A 21,252-nucleotide genomic window follows, 5' to 3' on the forward strand; every position below is an offset into this window, starting at 1 on the left:
TACCTTTACCACCTCTTCGGTTACCGTATCATTCTCATTCCCATTAACCCCCATTCCCATTCCCGATTCTCATTCCCAACCTTAATCCAAACGGCCCCCGAGAGAAATAAAGAAAAACTATCGAACTTTTCTCTACCTAAGTAGTGTCAAAATTCATACTTTCACCATCTTTTTAGAAAACTAACCATTGATGTTCATATTTTCACCATTGTTTTTCCAAAACTAACTGCTGAGGGAAGATAGCATAAAAAGGGAAGCATTAACTTAAAAGGTAAATAAGAGAGTGCAAAGATATTACAATCCATAACAAATTTCTTGCCCTGCAGTCTTTAAAACAGAAAATTCAATGTATCACAGCAAGAAAACAATAGCATGTCTGTAATGACCAGTACAGCATACAAGTTAAGAGGTCTCTGCAGGGGGTTGAGTAACACCATACTTGACCAAAAGCTTACTCAGGGCCTCAGGTGAGCAGACTTGGTACTTCACTTTTCCTGAAGACATATATACCTCTGCCAGTTCAAGCTTCTCGGACGTTAGACTTGTGCTGTCCATTGTCTTGCTGAGAACCTTCAGTGCAAGCTGTACTGCCTCCTCCCTTGTGATATCGTCCTTGTAATCCTGCTTCAGCATCGATTGTGCTGCCTGGTTGTTAGCACCGACAGCTGCTGCCTTCCAACCCCCATAATTTCCACTTGGGTCACTCATGTAAAGTTGAAAGCCGTAATTCTTATCCCAACCTGCAAAAAGAAATGAAACCCCAAATGGACGAAGCCCACCAAACTGTGTATAGCCTTGTTTGGTGTCGCAAAGTGACTGAACTAGCTGCTCGACAGGCATTGGCTCTTGGTACGATAACGTATATCTCTGAGCCTGGACTCTAGCAGTGTTGATGAGAATGTTGGCATCAGACATTATTCCGGCCACAGCACATGCAACATGATCATCAATCTTGTACATCTTTTCAGTTGATGTTGAAGTCTGGAGTAGTTTAGAAGTGACCTTCTTTTCACCAACTAACACAACTCCATCCTTTGACAAAATCCCTATAGCAGAACCTGCATTTCCTATGGCCTCCATAGCATATTCAACCTGGTAGAGACGGCCCTCAGGGGAGAAGATTGTTGTCCGGCTATCATACCTTCGTGACATCTGTCAGGAACATTGAAAAATATTAGATCCACACTACAAAGTTTTCTTCAAAAGTTATATATGAAAACTTCTAGTCCACTAAATAAATTAATGGAAGCCTGCAAACAGTAGTACTCAAACTACTTAAAAACATTACTACAGGAATATATGCTAGAAAAAATATCCTTATTTCTTTCACAAACATCAATTAATTTTTTAAAGAGTTATTTTAAGTTGTGCACAAGCCCCACTAACTAAGCAACAAGTTATTGTATCTCCCCCTCAATTGTAACTTCAGGAGGAATAGCACATTCTTAAGTTGAACTGATAAGATAACTCATTTTAGCTTATGCTCCATATCCTATACGCCTATACCTGTTGTAGATATGCATTGCAACTGAATTTGATCAATAAAATCAGAAGCTAACAAAAGCCTAGATTGTCACCAAGAAATTTCAAAAATATAAGCAAGCCACCAAGTCAAATTTTAAGGACAGAACATGACAAGGACGCAGATCAAGAATCACACAACAATTCCACACTTTTTTATAAAATCAATTTATATTTTTGAAAAGTGCCACATTAGAAATTATCAAATATCGTCAAAAATAAAGCATGATGTGACTGATGTCTATACATTGACATCACAAGTTCATAGTTACTTGGGCGGAAATTTATCATTTTGCTCCATAAATAGAGGCTTAAAATACTTTTTGATAATTGCAGCCAATTATGTTTGAATACACATTTCACTTTCTCTACCAATCTCTTTCTCTACTGGCTACTATCAGTCCGCATATTGTTTTCATGTTTCCTCAGAAAATCTAAGAATAATGCTTTAAAATGTTCCTTTGCTTCATAAAATTATCAATTAGAATATAAAGAGCTTTTCAGTGTTGTTATGATGATTGTGTATATCTAGAACAAGAAATGGGAGAGCAAAGGTTTGTTCCCTTAACTTGTGTGCAAAATAAGAAGGGCCACCATTTGGGATTCGTATAAGCTATAACCATCCTTCTTGGGTTAAAAAGGACTAATCTATGTTATGAAATAGCTGCAGAATATATTTGATGTAATCATTACTGTGGTTACAAATTTATATATTAGACCTGTTCTAGGACACAAACTAGGTCTCTGATTGTCAAGCTTTCCAATCCCATGAATTCACTGACTTATTAATCAGGTCCAGTACAGAGTTGAAGTGCAATTTATATGGAGGCTTTTGGTTCTAATATATAAGAGGTGTAAAAGGTGGATGTGGGGAGCTATGATTAAATATATGACGGCATATATATTTATTACTAATGCTCCTTGTGGTAGAAAGAAATGCAATGTAGGTCATATATATTCCAAAATTATATGATCCCTGCTTTCTCTCATAACTTCCGATCATAATGGAACATCTGTTCAAACTACATTCCACCATTTAATCATTTGAATCATAAATGGCACAAGCTATCGTAACACTGTTCTTTAAAAGTTTCTACTCGGGAGCCTTGGTTTAGCATATTAATATGAAGCGAAAAACAGAAATACCACATATCTATTTTTAAATGACAAGAATACAAATCTCAAAATAGAGGCCACTTTTAGCCACTTCATATGGTTTGAGGAATGGGTATAATTAGATGATACGCATTTGGGGACAGAGTGTCAGCTAATATGCGTCCAACAAATGTATGGCCCAACCCACCCAGACCCCCCCCCCCCCCTCCCCCCCCACCCCACCAGTAACAGGATATGCATATCACGACCACATAAAACATTCAAATTAGGTTCTATGAGCAAATTATTGAAGACTCCGGTCTGATAATCTATTGTTGCTGCCACCTAATATATCAACATATCAAAATATATCACCCAACTACTCAATATACCATCGGTGACCGGAAGAAACTCAGCTAAAGACGATCCCCTTCCAAGTTCTTCGCAGAAAATTCGGTTTAGTTGTGTATCAGATCATATATCCACAGTTATAGGGGTCAAGTATTAGTATGCACACGACAAACATTTAAAATTTACGTATTGAACATGTAAAGTTGTCCCCCATTTTGGCATACGGTACTTTAGTAAAAGATGGCTGTAAAACTGGTATATATGTCATCATTTCCATTCAAAGCCAATGCTATGTTTCCATGTGTAATTGCCTACATTTCTTCCTGAACTAACCGACAAAAATCATCCACATACGAAAACATATCCGAGAAGGCTCTCCACACGACACACGGAACTAAATTCATATATACACATATCCATCAAGCAAGAGAAAAATAGCATAACATACTTAAAAATAGCATTCAGAAATCCCAACTGCACCCAGCCTCCCCGAGCCGACACTTGTAATTCACTAAATGAAATAAACAATTTTAGCAAGTCTTTCTAAAAACCCTCACAACTGTTCTAATTGCAGACACTTATGAAAGTGAAAAAAACAAAGCATATATGATTGATACAACTTTCGCATATCTTGTCTTTATCATTATCATTGCGAGATTAAACAACATTCGATATCGATACCCTTATTTCCTTTTGAAATCATTATCTTCTCCAATTCGACACACACAGATAGAGAATCACAATTCACAAGCTTATTCGTTGACGTCACAAGCAACGAAACTTAATAAATCAAATATCGAAATTGCAATTAAAAACATCAACAATCTGAGTAAACTAATCTCGCAAATTTACAACGGCTACGCCAATTATAATTACATCCTTCAACACACACAGAGAAAAAGATTAGGTGCTGTGCATACCTTTACAAGTACTAGTAGGAGAAGAAGCAGCTGATTCAAATGCGATCTGTATATGTTGAGTGAATGAAGTGAAGAGAGGAGATTGTATAAATCGCGACTAGTTGTCTTGAAGGGAAAGAAATTATTTTACCCGACCCGCCTGGACTATATGGGTTGAGTGCTTTTTTATAATTTTTATATAATAATTTTCATTATTGGACTTCAAAAGTTTTGAATAAAATATTTTCTACATTAATTTAGAATTGTGCTGGTATTTTTTTCGCTGATAGTATATTACTAACACAAATGTGGGGACTTGGGCCCTTCTTTATTGTGTTTGTTAACTGTTTTTTTATGATGGTTCAATTATAAATCTTTTATATTTTATTTCTTGCGAAGAAAATGCCATTTCAATATTGTTGTCAAAAAATAAATATGAGGAAAAAATAGCATTTCAGGATTTTATAAAGTTGAATTTTATTTAAATTAATTTCTAGTCGTTTTTCGATAGAAATATATTATAATTTTTTTTGAGAGCATGAAATATATTATAATTATTATAAGTAAAAGCAAATGTCATTAAATGCAATGTGTGTACCTAAAGTATGCCTCTTGTGCAAGGTGTGTACCTAAAGTTTCGATTAAGCAAAATGTGTACCTAAACTATACGTAATGGTGCAATGTGTGTGCTTCTGTGAAGTGTGGTTAACAGACGTTAAGTCTGTCTTCTTTCCCCTTCATTTTCTCCCTCCATAAAGCACATACTTGCTCTCTCAAACACTATACATGCATAGTCATTAGCTCCAATTTCACCAACCCATATCAAGGCCTCATCAAACACTACCTTGCACTTCTGTGATGTAGCTTTTATGTCTATACACCCTTGACTATCTAAGAACTTTGTAAACCAAGAAAGTTGAGTTTCGAGTGACTCTGGGGTATAATCCTGTCTGATATGTTCTGTACAAAGAATTCATGCTCTATAGCTGTGGAACCAGCAACTGCAAAATTTACACCACTTGACTTATCAGCAGTTGTGTTACGATGAGGTGGTTATAAATATGGTAAAGACAACAACTTAGATACAAAGTCGATCACGAGGCATTTGTCAGAGTATCTGTTGGTGGCATGCTGAAAGAATGTTTTGCCATAAGGAGGGTTGTGTTGCCACTTGCCAGTGTCACAGAGGGAGTCTCCAAATGCATATATTTTTCCAAATGACCGCGTACAATTCATTTGGACATGAGCGGAAGAAGATAGTGTGAGAATGTTGATGATGGTTATTTTGAAGGCAAAACTCATGATGTGTAAGTTTTGTTAATGAAAGCTCTTGATCAATTAAATTTGCCTAGAACGCAAGAGATCTGAACACTGTGAACTTGTAATTCTTTTAAATTCTTGGTACAGTGGACTGGTAGAAAATAAGAATGTCTTTAATTTTAAGACTACCTGAAAATATAAAAATTGTATTTTCATATAAATTTATATTATTATAAATCATAAATAATAAATTATATAAAAGTAATATTATTTATATTTATGTAAAAAATAATAAAAAATATTATATTGAATAATCTATTTTTACAAATAATATTACATTGTATATGTGATTGTTTACGTTAATTAATATGATTTTTTTTTGACAAATAAGGCTTATAACCTTACAAATGAGTATTTGTTCTAAGATTAATTTATAAACAAATTTTAAATTATAAATTGTAAAAGAAAACTACATAAGTTAAGTTTTAATGGTTTTGAATATTAAATTCTTATTAGATATTTACATAATTTTTTATACGAAAATCAAAGATTTAAGATAAATAAATAAATAAATAATTTATTTAATCAAATTAAGTACTATATTTAATATATACAGTGTTTTATCAAATTTGGACCCCTTAAAATTTGAGTCCCGGCTCAAATGCTCCACTTGCACATGTTAATAGGCCACTTTACTTTTCGAAATGTTTATTGCAATTGAGGTATAAATACGTTCAGATCCTTTCAATTCGTTGCCTCCTAAACTATTGATTTTTATAAGAAATGTATTTCTTTGAGCACAAAATTAAAAAATTAATTTAATTTGAGCACAACTAAACAATATGAAAACAATTGAGTAAATTAATCTAAACCAAGGATAATTGGGAATTTGGCATGCGATCATGTCTTAAGAATACAGAACAATCTTCGAACAACACACAACCACATCGAGATAAATTATGACTACAGTAGAACCCTTTAAATCAAAAACTCCTCTGCACAGCCATGCATGAACCCACATGGATAATACATTTCCATCCAAGCAAAAAATGAAGACCGCGGCTAGGAAAGAGGGAGCAAGTATGTGCTTTATGGAGGGAAAGAACACAGACTTAACGTCTGTTAGCCACACTTCACAGCAGCACACACATTGCACCATTATGTACAGTTTAGGTACACATTTTGCTTAATTGAAACTTTAGGTACACACCTTGCACAAGAGGCATATTTTAGGTACACACATTGCACTTTACTCTTAGATTATTGAATTTTGCTAATCAGTAAGGACAGGTGCAAACTTTGGGCCTGCCACAAAAGAATGTGTTGATAGAGGAATTTGGTAATCAACAAAGATGAGGTTCATGGCCGGAATCAAGATCCGTGACGGTGGTTTTGGTCGCCGGAGAGTGGTGGTTGTTTGTTTTAGGGGGTGGCTGAGATTAGGGTTTTGAGTTGGTCTCACGTGCTCTCAACTCATGATCCCCCAATGTGCCTACGTACCCCTATATTTATAGGGGATCAAGCCATACGTAGTTCTATGGAACCAGGAGTCCTAGTTTGATCAGGACTAGGCCTCTTGGCAATAAGGTCGGAGATAGGCCGAAGGCCCATCTTGGAGAATCCTACTCCTGTTAGAATTAGTCTTGAGTATGACTACCTCAGACTCCTAATCCAAATAGATCACGGATTCAACGATATCTCCACTACGAGAGATAGCATCTACCACGACTCTTATGGAGAAGTTATCTGGGGGAGCCATGACTAACCCCTCGAGGTGCAGGGACACGTCCTCACCTCTCGGTGAGGTCTTCATCTTCAAACAAGGTAGACAAGGAGCCAAATTACACGATCGTCTCAATCCCCCGATGAGGGCTAACTCACCAGAATACAGGATCCAGACATATGATCGGCCTTCGTGTTACCCCGGAGGGCCTTCAAGAGCCATGATCACCTCAAGCCCCCACACGAGGGTTAACTCGGCAGATAGCAGGATTGAGGATTGTAGATCATGCCCGGATGAGCCCGGGAACTATCAGATGAGCCTGATAACTACCAAATGAGCTTGGTAACTAGTCTTCATATCCCTCGGAAGGGTTGTCACGGAGACTCACTCATCCTCTTTCTTTCATCATGTATTTCATAACTATGCCTCTTCTGAGTCAAAGGACGCGCCCTGATAGGGAGGACGTGTCCTTCCCAATTCCCGTCTTCATTCCTGTTTACTTGGACAAGAGACCGCACCTCCCGGGCCATGTCTGGGGAGGGCGCGTCCTTCCCTTATCTTGTCTTCAATCCTCCTTACTGGACAAGAGACCACACCTCCCGGGCCATGTCTGGGGAGGGCGTGTCCTTCCCTTATCTTGTCTTCAATCCTCCTTACTGGACAAGAGACCGCACCTCCCGGGCCATGTCTGGGGAGGGCGTGTCCTTCCCTTATCTTGTCTTCAATCCTCCTTACTGGACAAGAGACCGCACCTCCCGGGCCATGTCTGGGGAGGGCGCGTCCTCCCCTCCACATGATATACAAAAACGGCTACAACACCTCGGAAGAGTCGTCGTATCCCCCGGAGGGGTCGTCATATCCCCCCGGAGGGGTAGGTCTTCCTATCCCCGGAGGGACGGTCTTCGTCTCCCTCGGAAGGGTTGTCTCAGCGAATGTACACTCTCTCATAAGAAGAGCCTTCTTACAACACATCAGACAGGTCCTTCTTTAACATGAGGTCGCGCCCCCGGGGAGGCGAGGACACCCCGTTAAAGGCACGCCCTTGGTCTTCATCTCATTGTCAACTTCTTACAAGGGACGCGCCCCTCGGTCACCTCCGAAGAGGGCGTGCCCTCCTCCACATATTACAGGACGTGGGTGGACGGAGGTCGGTCGCGTCTCTCCATCAACACTCTCAAGTAAGGCGTCCCTCCTTGTGACTCGGAGGACGCGTCCTTTTCAAGCAACACCAAGGGTCGGTCGCGTCCTCACTTTATAAGCAGGAGGACGCGTCCTTCCTTTATATAGGACTCTTAGCCCAATTCATGTCTTACTTAGTTAAACTAAGTACATACTTGGCCCAACAAGGACCTAGCCAAATTTGGCTATAACAAGTACTCCCCAAATTTTCTTGATATTGGAGATATCAGGGAAATTTTTACTCCATACCACACATCCTCTTCCGAGAGGGCGTCCGCCCATAGAGGCGTGACGTAAGCCACTTCTATTCCTCGACATTCCAAGATGCAGGCTGTGCACAAGCCTTGCATGTATATAATGTCGGTGTCTTTGATCATTTAGCAAAGTTGCTAAGCATGAGGCTGTCGCGTCTTCTTGATGTGTTCATAAATAATAAGCAATCTTTATGTAGACAAAAGAAAACAGGGGGCGCGGCCTATCTGTTGTTGACAGTGGCGCAGCTTCGCTTATTCCTTCCAAAGGACACATTCAACCATAACATTCGCGCCAATGAACTTCAACAAAAGAAGGGCGCGCCCTCGCTGTGCGAAGGTTTGTGGGTTTTTTTTTTTTTTTTTTTAGCCTTAGTGTGTCCATGGTACCTGGGAATAGTAAATATAAGGCGCGACTTACAGAGTGGCGCTGCCTTGTTATAACATGACCCCTTTTAATTCTTTTTGTTAAAGAATTGCCTAAGCAGAGGGCGCGGCTGATGGCGCTGCCTTGCAATATTTCTTTTCTTTCAAGGACTGTATAAGCAGAGGGCGCAGCCTTACTTGTAATGTGGGCTCTTTTGATCTTTTCCAAGGATTAAGTAGAGGGCGCGGCCTTTGGCGCAGCTTTACTTTTTCACGCGTGAATCACTTGCTTAAGAAAATCAAGAGGACCACTCCCCAGTCCATACATCTTCCCATATGGGGCATCACGAATCTTATCGTGGTTTTCATAACTCCGGTGCATCGCACAGGTCCCAGAGCTCATAGCTCAATGGGGAATGAATAGTATAAAATGTTATCCAGAGCATATCATGGATATGTAAGATCCAGAGCGTATCATGGATGCGCAAGTATAATGTCCAGAGCGTATCATGGATGCGCAAATATAGTATCCGGAGCGTATCATGGATATGTAAATAATCATAGCATCCAGAGTAGATCGTGGATGACATCCAGAGCGTATCATGGATGGTTAAAATTCATAGTACCCAGAGCTGGTCATGGATAATTTGGTAACCTTTGAAAGGCCTTAAGTGTACCTTGATCAAAGACCTTGCAGGTATCATGCTACGTTCCTGTAGAACGGAGGGCGCGCCCTCATCAAGATGGACAGCTCCTTTAGCATGTTGGACTTGACCTGCACTTTATCATGTATACGACTTAATACTGATGGTCAGTGTTACCTCACGACGCGCCCTGTTAGGGGAAGACGCGTCCTCCCAAATTATCAACCCTGGAAACATGACTTTGGAACTCGGGGTGCGTCCAACTAGGAGGAGGCGCGTCTTTGAAGCATCTCCCTTCTCAACCTTATTATCCTGGGGGCGCGCCCTCATGCGCTTCCTCAAGTGATGAGTACTTCCGAGAGGGCGCGCCCCAGGGAGGGACGTGACCTCTTCAAGACTAGTGAGCTCCTTCCTAAGTATGTTTGTCTTCACAAAATATCATATGAAGCAATTAATGCATCAGACATACCAGAGGGCGCGCCCTGTCAGAGGGAGGCGCGCAATTCGTTCTCTGATAGAATACTGGTTGGATATGGCGTACCCCTTTAGGAGGGCGCGCCTTGTTGGAGGAAAGTGCGACTACTCCTCACGGAGAAGAGGTGTACTCCTCTTAAAGGTAACACCATATTACCTGTGAATTTACACATGTAGTAGTCTTAGGGAACCAAATACTGGGGGAGTTTAGTATTTACCTGAGGGCGCGCCCGGTCAGGGGAAGGCGCGCATCCTTACGACTTTTCGAGCTAGGTTCCATCTCAATAGCTCGCCCTTCGTAACTTTCCCGTTCATATCATCACATGTGGTCAGGCCTTCAACATGCGCCTCTCGCGAACCTCAAATTACTTGCTCTGGGGAGGGCGCGCCCCTTCAGAAAACCGTTGAGGCTTCCAGGGAGGCGATCTCCTTCTCGTAAAGACTCAAACCACAACAGACTTGTTAGCAATAACATGCGAAAGCATTGTGAGAATCTTACCCGGAGGTGCGCCTTCTTCGGAGGTGTTAGGGAATTCGTTCCTCACGGTGGTAGTCGAGCACCACATCACTTGGAGGCGTACCCTGTCAGGGGGAGGTGTACCCTGTCCAGGGGAGGTGTACTCTATCCGGGGGAGGTGTACCCTGTCCAGGGGAGGTGTACTCTGTCCGGGGGAGGTGTACTCTGTCCGGGGGAGGCGTACTCTGTCCGGGGGAGGCGTACCCTCTTCGTAGGTGTCAGGTCTCCGAAAATCACATCCTTCGCTGACTCCCCGGTCCAGAAAACCCTGATCGCAAATTAGGTTACCTCCTAGAATTTCGTTGATGATCGTCCTCCTTCAAACTCCCGATGGAGATATCGTCCTTTTCCTGAAAAAGTAGATGAAGGTCTCCTCCTCTTTTGTGCTCTAGCCATCGCCCTGCCGGAAAACGCTCCTCCTCTACGTGCGAATCTCCGTCGTGTGACATCTCTTCCTCCTAAGATGAAGATCTTGAATAGCCCCTCCTTCTAGCGCCAATTTGTTGATAGAGGAATTTGGTAATCAACAAAGATGAGGTTCATGGCCGGAATCAAGATCCGTGACGGTGGTTTTGGTCGCCGGAGAGTGGTGGTTGTTTGTTTTAGGGGGTGGCTGAGATTAGGGTTTTGAGTTGGTCTCACGTGCTCTCAACTCATGATCCCCCAATGTGCCTACGTACCCCTATATTTATAGGGGATCAAGCCATACGTAGTTCTATGGAACCAGGAGTCCTAGTTTGATCAGGACTAGGCCTCTTGGCAATAAGGTCGGAGATAGGCCGAAGGCCCATCTTGGAGAATCCTACTCCTGTTAGAATTAGTCTTGAGTATGACTACCTCAGACTCCTAATCCAAATAGATCACGGATTCAACGATATCTCCACTACGAGAGATAGCATCTACCACGACTCTTATGGAGAAGTTATCTGGGGGAGCCATGACTAACCCCTCGAGGTGCAGGGACACGTCCTCACCTCTCGGTGAGGTCTTCATCTTCAAACAAGGTAGACAAGGAGCCAAATTACACGATCGTCTCAATCCCCCGATGAGGGCTAACTCACCAGAATACAGGATCCAGACATATGATCGGCCTTCGTGTTACCCCGGAGGGCCTTCAAGAGCCATGATCACCTCAAGCCCCCACACGAGGGTTAACTCGGCAGATAGCAGGATTGAGGATTGTAGATCATGCCCGGATGAGCCCGGGAACTATCAGATGAGCCTGATAACTACCAAATGAGCTTGGTAACTAGTCTTCATATCCCTCGGAAGGGTTGTCACGGAGACTCACTCATCCTCTTTCTTTCATCATGTATTTCATAACTATGCCTCTTCTGAGTCAAAGGACGCGCCCTGATAGGGAGGACGTGTCCTTCCCAATTCCCGTCTTCATTCCTGTTTACTTGGACAAGAGACCGCACCTCCCGGGCCATGTCTGGGGAGGGCGCGTCCTTCCCTTATCTTGTCTTCAATCCTCCTTACTGGACAAGAGACCACACCTCCCGGGCCATGTCTGGGGAGGGCGTGTCCTTCCCTTATCTTGTCTTCAATCCTCCTTACTGGACAAGAGACCGCACCTCCCGGGCCATGTCTGGGGAGGGCGTGTCCTTCCCTTATCTTGTCTTCAATCCTCCTTACTGGACAAGAGACCGCACCTCCCGGGCCATGTCTGGGGAGGGCGCGTCCTCCCCTCCACATGATATACAAAAACGGCTACAACACCTCGGAAGAGTCGTCGTATCCCCCGGAGGGGTCGTCATATCCCCCCGGAGGGGTAGGTCTTCCTATCCCCGGAGGGACGGTCTTCGTCTCCCTCGGAAGGGTTGTCTCAGCGAATGTACACTCTCTCATAAGAAGAGCCTTCTTACAACACATCAGACAGGTCCTTCTTTAACATGAGGTCGCGCCCCCGGGGAGGCGAGGACACCCCGTTAAAGGCACGCCCTTGGTCTTCATCTCATTGTCAACTTCTTACAAGGGACGCGCCCCTCGGTCACCTCCGAAGAGGGCGTGCCCTCCTCCACATATTACAGGACGTGGGTGGACGGAGGTCGGTCGCGTCTCTCCATCAACACTCTCAAGTAAGGCGTCCCTCCTTGTGACTCGGAGGACGCGTCCTTTTCAAGCAACACCAAGGGTCGGTCGCGTCCTCACTTTATAAGCAGGAGGACGCGTCCTTCCTTTATATAGGACTCTTAGCCCAATTCATGTCTTACTTAGTTAAACTAAGTACATACTTGGCCCAACAAGGACCTAGCCAAATTTGGCTATAACAGAATGTATGGGCCCTCCTTGTTAGGTAATTATGTCCCATCAAACAAAGGGAGAGTAGGCCCGTATACTGAAATTGCATTGAGCATTAAAACATGTCAATTTGCAAAAGCCCGACATTTCTTGGGCCTGAAGTTTCAGTGCATATGAAATGTTTTTGCTAATTGCCTCCAGTCCGATCAACAAAAAGGAAATTGCTACTAGAATATACTGTTAGGGTGATCATCTCACTAATATTGAGCTATTAAACAGAGACCAAACTTAATGTTTCATCCCAATCAAGCTGTTAAATAGATATGAATTCGTTATAGTTACATCAATCTCATCACCAATATGATCATTTCAAATTGACATAACATCTATTTGGAGATATTTTAAGGCAAAATAATTTGATATACTGAGCGTTACCTTTTATTATGTGGGTGTTTGGCTACTGCACTTCTCAGACTTAAAAGTGCTAAAAGCCCACTTCACTTATTTCAGACATGTTTGGCAAATTTTAAAAAGTACTTAATTAAGGGAAAAGAAGTCGGGAAAATAAGCTACCAAAGCTGGCTTTTTTTCGTGCTCAGCTTCTCTTCTTGCTGACTCACATGTAGAGAGTAGAGTACTGGAGGCCGGTGCCCCACTCAACTTCCAACCAAACTGATACATGTTCTTCGAATTGTTTTTCTTATATTTGTATAAATACTCAGATAAAAATCTGTGGCCATAATTGAATTCCAACTTAGTTTAGTAATTATATCTATAATTTATTCATTAATTATATTAAAAATTTATTATATCTATAACTTAGTTTAGTATTTATTAATTTTTTTCTTTTAATGCAGAATTTAAAATTTTGTATCTGTAAAATATATCATGTATTAATAATAAAAAATCTTTATTATTATAATTTATTTTTTTAAAAAAACAAATTATTATATCACAACATTTCAAAACTATATCAACTTATAAGTTAAGTTATCCAAACACTTAAATAACTTATAAGTCACGATATCCAAACACTTATAATAACTTATAAATCCAAACCAACTTCTCATTTTTAATCCACTTCTTTATTTTAAGCAATAAGTCACTTCTTTTAAGCTCAGCCAAACGGCCCCTATATCTACTAATACTTTTCATATCTATTACCTGTAAAAAACATTAAAATTTACTATTCTTTTTCAATATACAGTATATCAGATTTATAACAGAGACAACACATCGAGAAATGAGCTAACCAAAGGGATAAAAGTTCCGCGGACCATAATCCAAAAAACCTGTGCGTACAATAATTGAAGGAAAGTAGGGAATAAGGAAAAAAAACCAATGCACAAGCCATGTTTGAGGCAATCATGTGTATGTCATTTCACAAACAACTTGCTGCTGAATGAAATGGCAGGGCAAAGCTGAGACCACTAATTGTATGAGTGTATAGATGGTAGGCAGAAGGAAGGTTCGTTAAATGGCTTGTTTCATTCTCCACCAGTTATCACCTACACTCTACCCTCTCCTTAACATTTCTGTTTTCTTTTGCCACCATTCCTTTCTCTCTCTCTCTATATATACATTCCACTCTTAATTTTCAGTTAGGTATACCGTATACCGCTCCAATTATATTGTTATTCCAGCATGTTTCTGCCATGTCACCTCATGGGCTATACAATTCATGAATGTACAAAGGGAGGTCTTCAAGATAATGATAACATCGAATTTAAATTTGGGATGGACGAGAGAGGGAATAAGCATTTTATTAACGATAAAGATCAATGTTCCGAATAATCGATTATAATCGCATATTATTTTTTCATTGGAAGATACTGTAATTGCGTATATTAATATTAGATTAAGTGTTTTTAGCGAATTTTTTTACTAATAATATATTACAACATTCACATGTCATGATTTGAATATACATATTGGACATGCTTATCGTACTTTTTAGCATCTGTTGAATAGCACACTGTCGTCATATTAGAGCTGTTAGAACAGTAATTGCCCATGTTTTGTGTGGCTGTTAAAGATCTTATACATGATGTCATTGTCAAGTTACTATTCAGTATTAATCTTTGATGTTACAATTAATTACTAATCGATCTATAGTTCTACATAAATTAAACACGAGCATCGACGTATTTGTCAATTAGTGAAATATATATATGCTGAAGGAATATTTTAATTTATTTTGCCTGGTCCGTCGGTGCCCATGATTTATATTTTAAATTTCCTTGATATATGTACGCATCTCATTTGCCATTGCTTCCCATAATTCTATATTTTAACATTTGAATCCTTGTCATGTCTGATTTGCCTGTCATAATCTTAAATAGGGGTGAGCAAAAAATCTCCAAATCGACCGAAACCGGCCGATCCAATCCGTCCAAACCAAATTTAACGGTTTAATAACGGTTTGATTTGGTTATGGTTTCAAATTATAAAAACCGAATTATTTCGGTTTGGTTTCGGTTTTTACCTCCAAACCAACCGATAAATCCGAACCGAACCGAATGTGTAGATTTAAACATTAATATACATGTATTAATAATGTATTATTAAAAATAAAATTATAATCTACAGAAAAATGTAAAATCTTAAACATATAAAAAGTATCCTAGTAATAGAGCCCGTCGACAGACTTCATTAACACATTATTATTAATTTAATTACAATATAATCTGGTTTGGATTACAATTTATTTGAATTTCAGAAATTGATATAATAGAATCTTTACAATTAAATAAAAACTTTGATTTAGCCCTTCTTTTGCTTTCAAAAAAAAGAAGAGCCTACTGTCTCCGATGTGTGACTCAATGGTAATCTCTATCTCTCTCTCCCTCCCTCCCCCCTCTCCCTCCCTCTCCCCCTCTCTCTCTCCCTCCCTCTCTGCAAGCTAGCCTACACACTTATAAGCTAATGAATTATATTTGTAATGTTACGTTTTAGTAAGTTTATGGCGATTCCTATGTGTGATTTCATGTCTTATGGCGGATTGGTAAATTATGTCTTATGGTGTTGTACAACTTATTTCGTGTATGTGTGTGGGTGAATGTGTTTAAATGGTTATGTTCTGAAATTTGGGCTAGTTCCTTGCACTGGTTTCCGTATAATTAAATTGAAAGAGAGGAGAAGAAAGCTGCTACTTTTAACTTTTTCAAAGAAATATTCTTTCAACATTGCTACACACTATTAGTTTCTTCATCCTCGCCGTCATCAGCTGACTTGGGATCTTCGATTTGGACTTTCCGGCGCGATTGGTACCACGATCAGAGCCTACAGATTTCGACCACTTTAAGCTTGTATCATTTGTTCATCACGTTTTTAATTTTCCTCATTTTTGCACTTATGACATATACCAGCTTCATTTGGTATGTAATCTCATGTCCTTATTCTGATGATGCAACCCTTTATTCTTTTATCATATCATTCTGTTTCTTTTCTTTTTAAGTGATTCAGAATATTGTTGTTTATATTGTTTGTAAGAAAATTGAAATCTTATGTGATTTATATTTTTGATTTGTTATAAATCACAATATGTTAGAACTATGTAACATCTTGGTCGGTGGTGGTGCTGGTGGTGTAGCGGTGGTTTTACCGGCGGCAGAATCCGTTACGTTTTTGAATCCATAATTATTATGAATTTGATTTTTAGGCAATAATTCTTTTTTTAAATTGGAGTGGCTTTAATTACGGATCCGTTTTGTTGACTATTTATTATTGGACTCTATTAGCATCAATTTGTATAGTTACTTTTTAAATTGTGATTGTGATTGGATAGATACTTTTTATGAATATTCAATACCATTTATGAGAGTCATTAAGAATGACTTTATTGTGCCTTTAATGGCTTTATTGTGCCTTTGATGGCTTTTTGTTCCACTTATGGATGCCATTTTTATGGCTTTGTTTACCATTTTGTAGATCATTATATTTAATATATTTAATTACATTTTAAACTTTGTTTTTATTCCTCACTTAGATTTTAATTTTCATGTGTCTAACCAAAGGATTATCCTTTGGTTAGAAATTAATTAATATTTTTATATTATTTTATTTTCTATCTATTTTTGTTATATATAATCTTTTGTTTATATATATATGCGTGATTCTCTTGTATATTGATTTATGTTTTGTTTGATTTGTTTTTTTCAGGATACTTTGGAAGCGAGCTGTTTTACGGGACTTATGGGTTTTTCTTTTCTAATTCATTTAAGCTTTATTGTCTAAGCGTCCGGAGTTATGCTTGCATGACTTTCGGTTAGATGATAAACTTTCTTGAAAGAAAGAAATCCCGAATGCGGTTTATTGTATTTCTATACAATTCATCTACGAATGTAGACCTTACAAAAAAAAAAAAAAGTATCCTAGTAAAGATTTTCTTTAAAAATATTATTTATTCTATTTTATGATATTAATTTTGATGTATGTATTATGTTTCCATTATTTTTATTTATATTTTATATAAAAGTATACGAATCACATTTTGTCAAGCTAATATATTCTTGTATCCTTTTTGAATATGATTAAATAGAAAATATAATTGAATTTTTCATTCCTTATTTTTCATGTTAAAATTTAATTTTGTTGCGAACTTTGTTTTACATATAAAAAACAGTTTAAACCGAAACCAAACCAAACCGAACCGTTTTAAACGGATTGGTTTGGTTTGGATTTTAAACATAATGGTTTGGTTTTGGATTGAGATTCTGAAAAACCGATTATTTCGGTTTGGTTTGGTTTAGACCCTCCAAACCGCCCCATGCTCACCCCTAATATTAAGTAAGTGCAATTGATTCACTGCTTACTAATTATAATTACAGCTTTACTGATAAGTGGGATTTAACTGCTCATAATTATAACTTTACTGAATAACTGGGAATTAACAGAAACGTGACAGCGAATAGATTCAAAGATAGAATTATATGCGACTTTGATGTCCTTCAAAATATCTGATTAAAACTATATTAAAATATTACACAGTTGCCAAACACCTAAAGACTACTGTTAAATTCTTAGTGGGGACCTTGAATTGTGCAATATTTAAGGTTTATTTTATTATTCTTTAGACGTTTTGTTTTAAAAAAATTATCCTATTATAATGCCCATTCTGATGGGAATTGTGGAGACACTACATACAAAACAATATACGAATGTTCTCTTTATCGATATTTTGTGCTTAAAAAGAATTAATATATTTGTATAAACTTTTTTCCAACGGTTTTGTTTATCAAATGATACAGATTATTATTGACCCATATTTTAAAAGGTGCATATAATATGTTCACATTTAATTCCATTTTTTGACAAAGAAAGCACATTTGGCTTCTCATAAATTGTAAGTAGAATTGAAATATGGTTTGTCTTAACGAGTGAGAGTGATTGTGTGATTAGACAGAAAGACGAAAGATAATTGTAAGGTAGTATGGATGTGAGGTTCGAATTTGTGAGGCGTGTTTATTGTTTCGTTTTGCGTCCTCGCATACTCTAGCTATAGTATATACCATATGATTGCTTCAACTAATAATTGCCTACTTTTTTCTTGTTTCTTTTTTTTGAGAAAACTAATAATTGCCTACTTTTTTTGATATTTAACTTAATAAAGATTTATCCTAATACAAGGAGGGGTTAAATTGGACATAAATAATATATGTGGATTTAATAATAGAGTGCAATCGGTATGGAACAAATTATATGAAGCTGGTTGAGAGGATAGACCTAAACTTACACGTGTATTTAATAAGTGGATTCTCTATACACAGCCGCTTCTGATGACCGGCCACTCTTCAGTGGTAGTAGTAGTTTAGATAGACGGGCTGTTGTTGACTGCGTGTTAAAATATTTTTGCTTTTAGAATCATAATGTTTTTTTTATATAAGAATCATATATCTTAGGAAAACTACACGAAATGCCTGTGTATAAAATTAATAGAAGTTAGTAAATATAGTCGTATTATTTATTAAAAAGAGGAAATAAAGTTGAACATTAAGAAATGAGTTTTTATTCTGGAACATTAAACTGAAAAATAAATAACATGATCATGCAATACGGTCTATTTTAACGAGAAAAGTTCCCGTGTTTAATTATCAAAAAATATATTATCTTAATAGAATATTTATAAATAGAATGAAGCGCATGATACATATTTCATAAATTTTATAATTATGTTTTAAAAGTGATTAAATTTTTCTATTTAAATTATTTATATAAACTTTTATTCAGAAAAAATATTGAAAATAAATTATAAAATTATATTTTATATTCATCTTAAAAATTGATATTAGAAGAAAATCATAAAATTAGTGAGACGAAGAGGTACATAACGGGAGAAATAGCAAATCATATGTATTTTATATTTATCTTGATGATTCCTTGACAATGTAGAATTGTAGATGGCACATACAGTACTAGCTAATTTTACACCCCTAAACTAATCGGATCTAATTTAACTACATATTTCACTTATTTAAAAAATTATTGAATATATTATAAATTAAATCATCAGTCAACTGGATATTCCAGGTCAGTTGACTGAGCCCCCTTAGGTCCGACCTCTATAATTCTGCAATAACGGGCAAGTTCACAGCACCAGTTGAATAACAAGACAAAAGACGGCGATACATCTCCTAAACGGGCAATAGCCGGTCATCTCACTTACCATTCGCCCCATTCCTCTTTCTACACCACCGTCAATATCCGGTCACCCACCTTCCAAATATCTTCACAACACTCTACTCCCATCCACCTATTTATACGTGATAGAAACCCAGTCTTTTCTTTCATCGCCAACAGCCCGCATAAATATTCTTTTCTTCCATATATGCCCTTCCGACTCCCTTTAATTACAACTATGCCACTCTTCTAAAACTATATTCATTGTATCTTCATAATGTCGTCGCCGGTGAAAAACAACCGCAGAGTGCACGACGACAAGGCCAAAAAACTGAAATCATCAGATAAAGCGTCGTCGTTCCACGGGAGAACGCCGGAGACTGTGGCGGTAGCGAAGCTACACAGGCCGAGGACAGTGCCGGACTTGCTCTCCGGAAGAAGACTCGCCGGAGTAACTTCGCCGGAAGTTAAGCCGGCGAAGCTGACGAAGCTGTTGTTAAATGTTACTGTTCAACGGAGCTTAGGACCGGTGATGGTGATCTTGTCGTTGGAATCGACGGTCGGTGACTTGATTGCGGCGGTTCTCCGGCAGTATGCTAAGGAAGGACGGCGGCCTATTATAGATACAAATAATTGTGCTGCTTTTGATCTCCATTACTCTCAGTTTAGCTTAGAAAGTAAGTGCTTTTTGTGTGCGCATATATATATAGCATAATATAATAACAATATGCATGCAAATTCACAAAAAAATAAATAAAAGAATCAGTCATGATTCCGAGAAGTAAAATATATTTCTATATATTTAAGTTGTTCTACTTGTCTGTAGTTAAGTCAATAATTTTCTGTGAATCTCGAAACAAATTAAGGATTCTATAATTAGAAATTGTTAAAACTGAATAATTTTTTATTCTTTTTACGAATGTGTGTTAAAGGAATGGAAAATTAATATGTGAGAAATATGTGCAGGTTTGGATAGGGAGGAGAAGCTGATAAATTTAGGTTCAAGAAATTTCTTCATGTGCGGTGGAATAACGACGGCGACGGCGACGTGCTGGAAGGAAGCTGAGAAAGGGGCTGCCAAGAATGGGTGGCTCAAATTTATGGATTTCTTATTCTGATCCATTATATAACATAGGTTGAAGTATGAATTTGTAGCTCAATATATTACCTTGTTTGGGTATTGTATCTTTGTTCCATTGATGTATATAAAAATCTACAGTAAAGTATTTGGAACATTACATCCTCATTTTTACTAAATTGGTTCTTTCCATCATGTAGTATAAAAAGGTGGATCCTCGGCCTTTGACATGTTAGAAGACTACTATAACAGTAGGTTTATCATATAATTTTATCATTTTTCTTTGCTAGACATTAAAATTGGTATTCATCCATTTAACAGTTTTTAACTAGACAGCAGAAATGTATAATTTTACATATTCAATGATTTTTTCAAATATTCAAAAAAAAATAAAAAAATTTGACTACTGAAAAGAACATGTATCTGTTCGGGGAAAAAAAACTAGACGTGATAAAATTTTATTATAATCATATCCACACAACTGTTTCAAATAAATATACTCAATACTATTAAATAAACCTCCACTAACCGGAAGGAGGACCCTAAAAAGGAAATGTGATAAATATGATGCGAGTCGCATTAGATGGATGGCTATGAGTTCATGCAAGACTTTCGTAGACTTTTAAAAAAAAAAAAAATTAATGTTTGCCCAAGAGCTGGGTCATCATTATTAATGCATCACCAGTGGCTATATAATTCATGCCTGAATATAAAAATCAATAATTTAGTTAATTAATTATTAATTATCTAATTAGTTATTACACAATTTTTAGAAATTAATATTGATAAAGATAATGGAATTAAACAAATTACAGTTTTAATTTATTTAGCGCTGAACTAGTTCTAAAGTGAGTACGTAGTTGTAGCCTTCTAGGTAGTTGGAGACCCGAGACTAGTGTGGTCTTCGTTGCTTGCACAGTCAAATCGCACCAACAATTTTATTGGAAGTAGATATTTAATCATATACTCCCTCCGTCCCTTTTTACATGTCCATTTTGACCAGTCAAATTGATTATATTTTGACTGAACTTT

At 38.0% G+C, this 21,252-nt stretch overlaps 2 protein-coding genes across 3 annotated transcripts; one reads left to right on the forward strand and one right to left on the reverse strand.

Annotated features, from left to right (window-relative positions):
- Positions 1-240: 240 nt before the first annotated feature.
- LOC108219939 (proteasome subunit alpha type-4) lies at positions 241-4,035 on the reverse strand. Of its 2 annotated transcripts, XM_017393539.2 has the most exons (3): positions 3,888-3,980; positions 3,416-3,478; positions 241-1,152 (listed from the first exon to the last, which is right to left on the reverse strand). In XM_017393539.2, exon 3 carries the CDS (start codon positions 1,150-1,152, stop codon positions 403-405), a length of 750 nt encoding a protein of 249 aa, XP_017249028.1. In that variant the 5' UTR covers positions 3,416-3,478; positions 3,888-3,980; the 3' UTR covers positions 241-402. The 2 variants fall into 2 exon arrangements, with proteins under 2 accessions (XP_017249028.1, XP_017249027.1); XM_017393538.2 differs by lacking the exon at positions 3,416-3,478 and having other exon boundaries at positions 3,888-4,035.
- Positions 4,036-19,300: 15,265 nt separating this feature from the next.
- Positions 19,301-20,399, forward strand: LOC108220745 (uncharacterized). Its single transcript, XM_017394594.2, has 2 exons — positions 19,301-19,819; positions 20,109-20,399. Exons 1-2 carry the CDS (start codon positions 19,420-19,422, stop codon positions 20,258-20,260), a joined length of 552 nt encoding a protein of 183 aa, XP_017250083.1. The 5' UTR covers positions 19,301-19,419; the 3' UTR covers positions 20,261-20,399.
- The last annotated feature ends 853 nt before the right edge of the window (positions 20,400-21,252 follow it).

This window comes from Daucus carota, chromosome 5, assembly GCF_001625215.2.
Source record: "Daucus carota subsp. sativus chromosome 5, DH1 v3.0, whole genome shotgun sequence".
NCBI lineage: Eukaryota > Viridiplantae > Streptophyta > Magnoliopsida > Apiales > Apiaceae > Daucus > Daucus carota.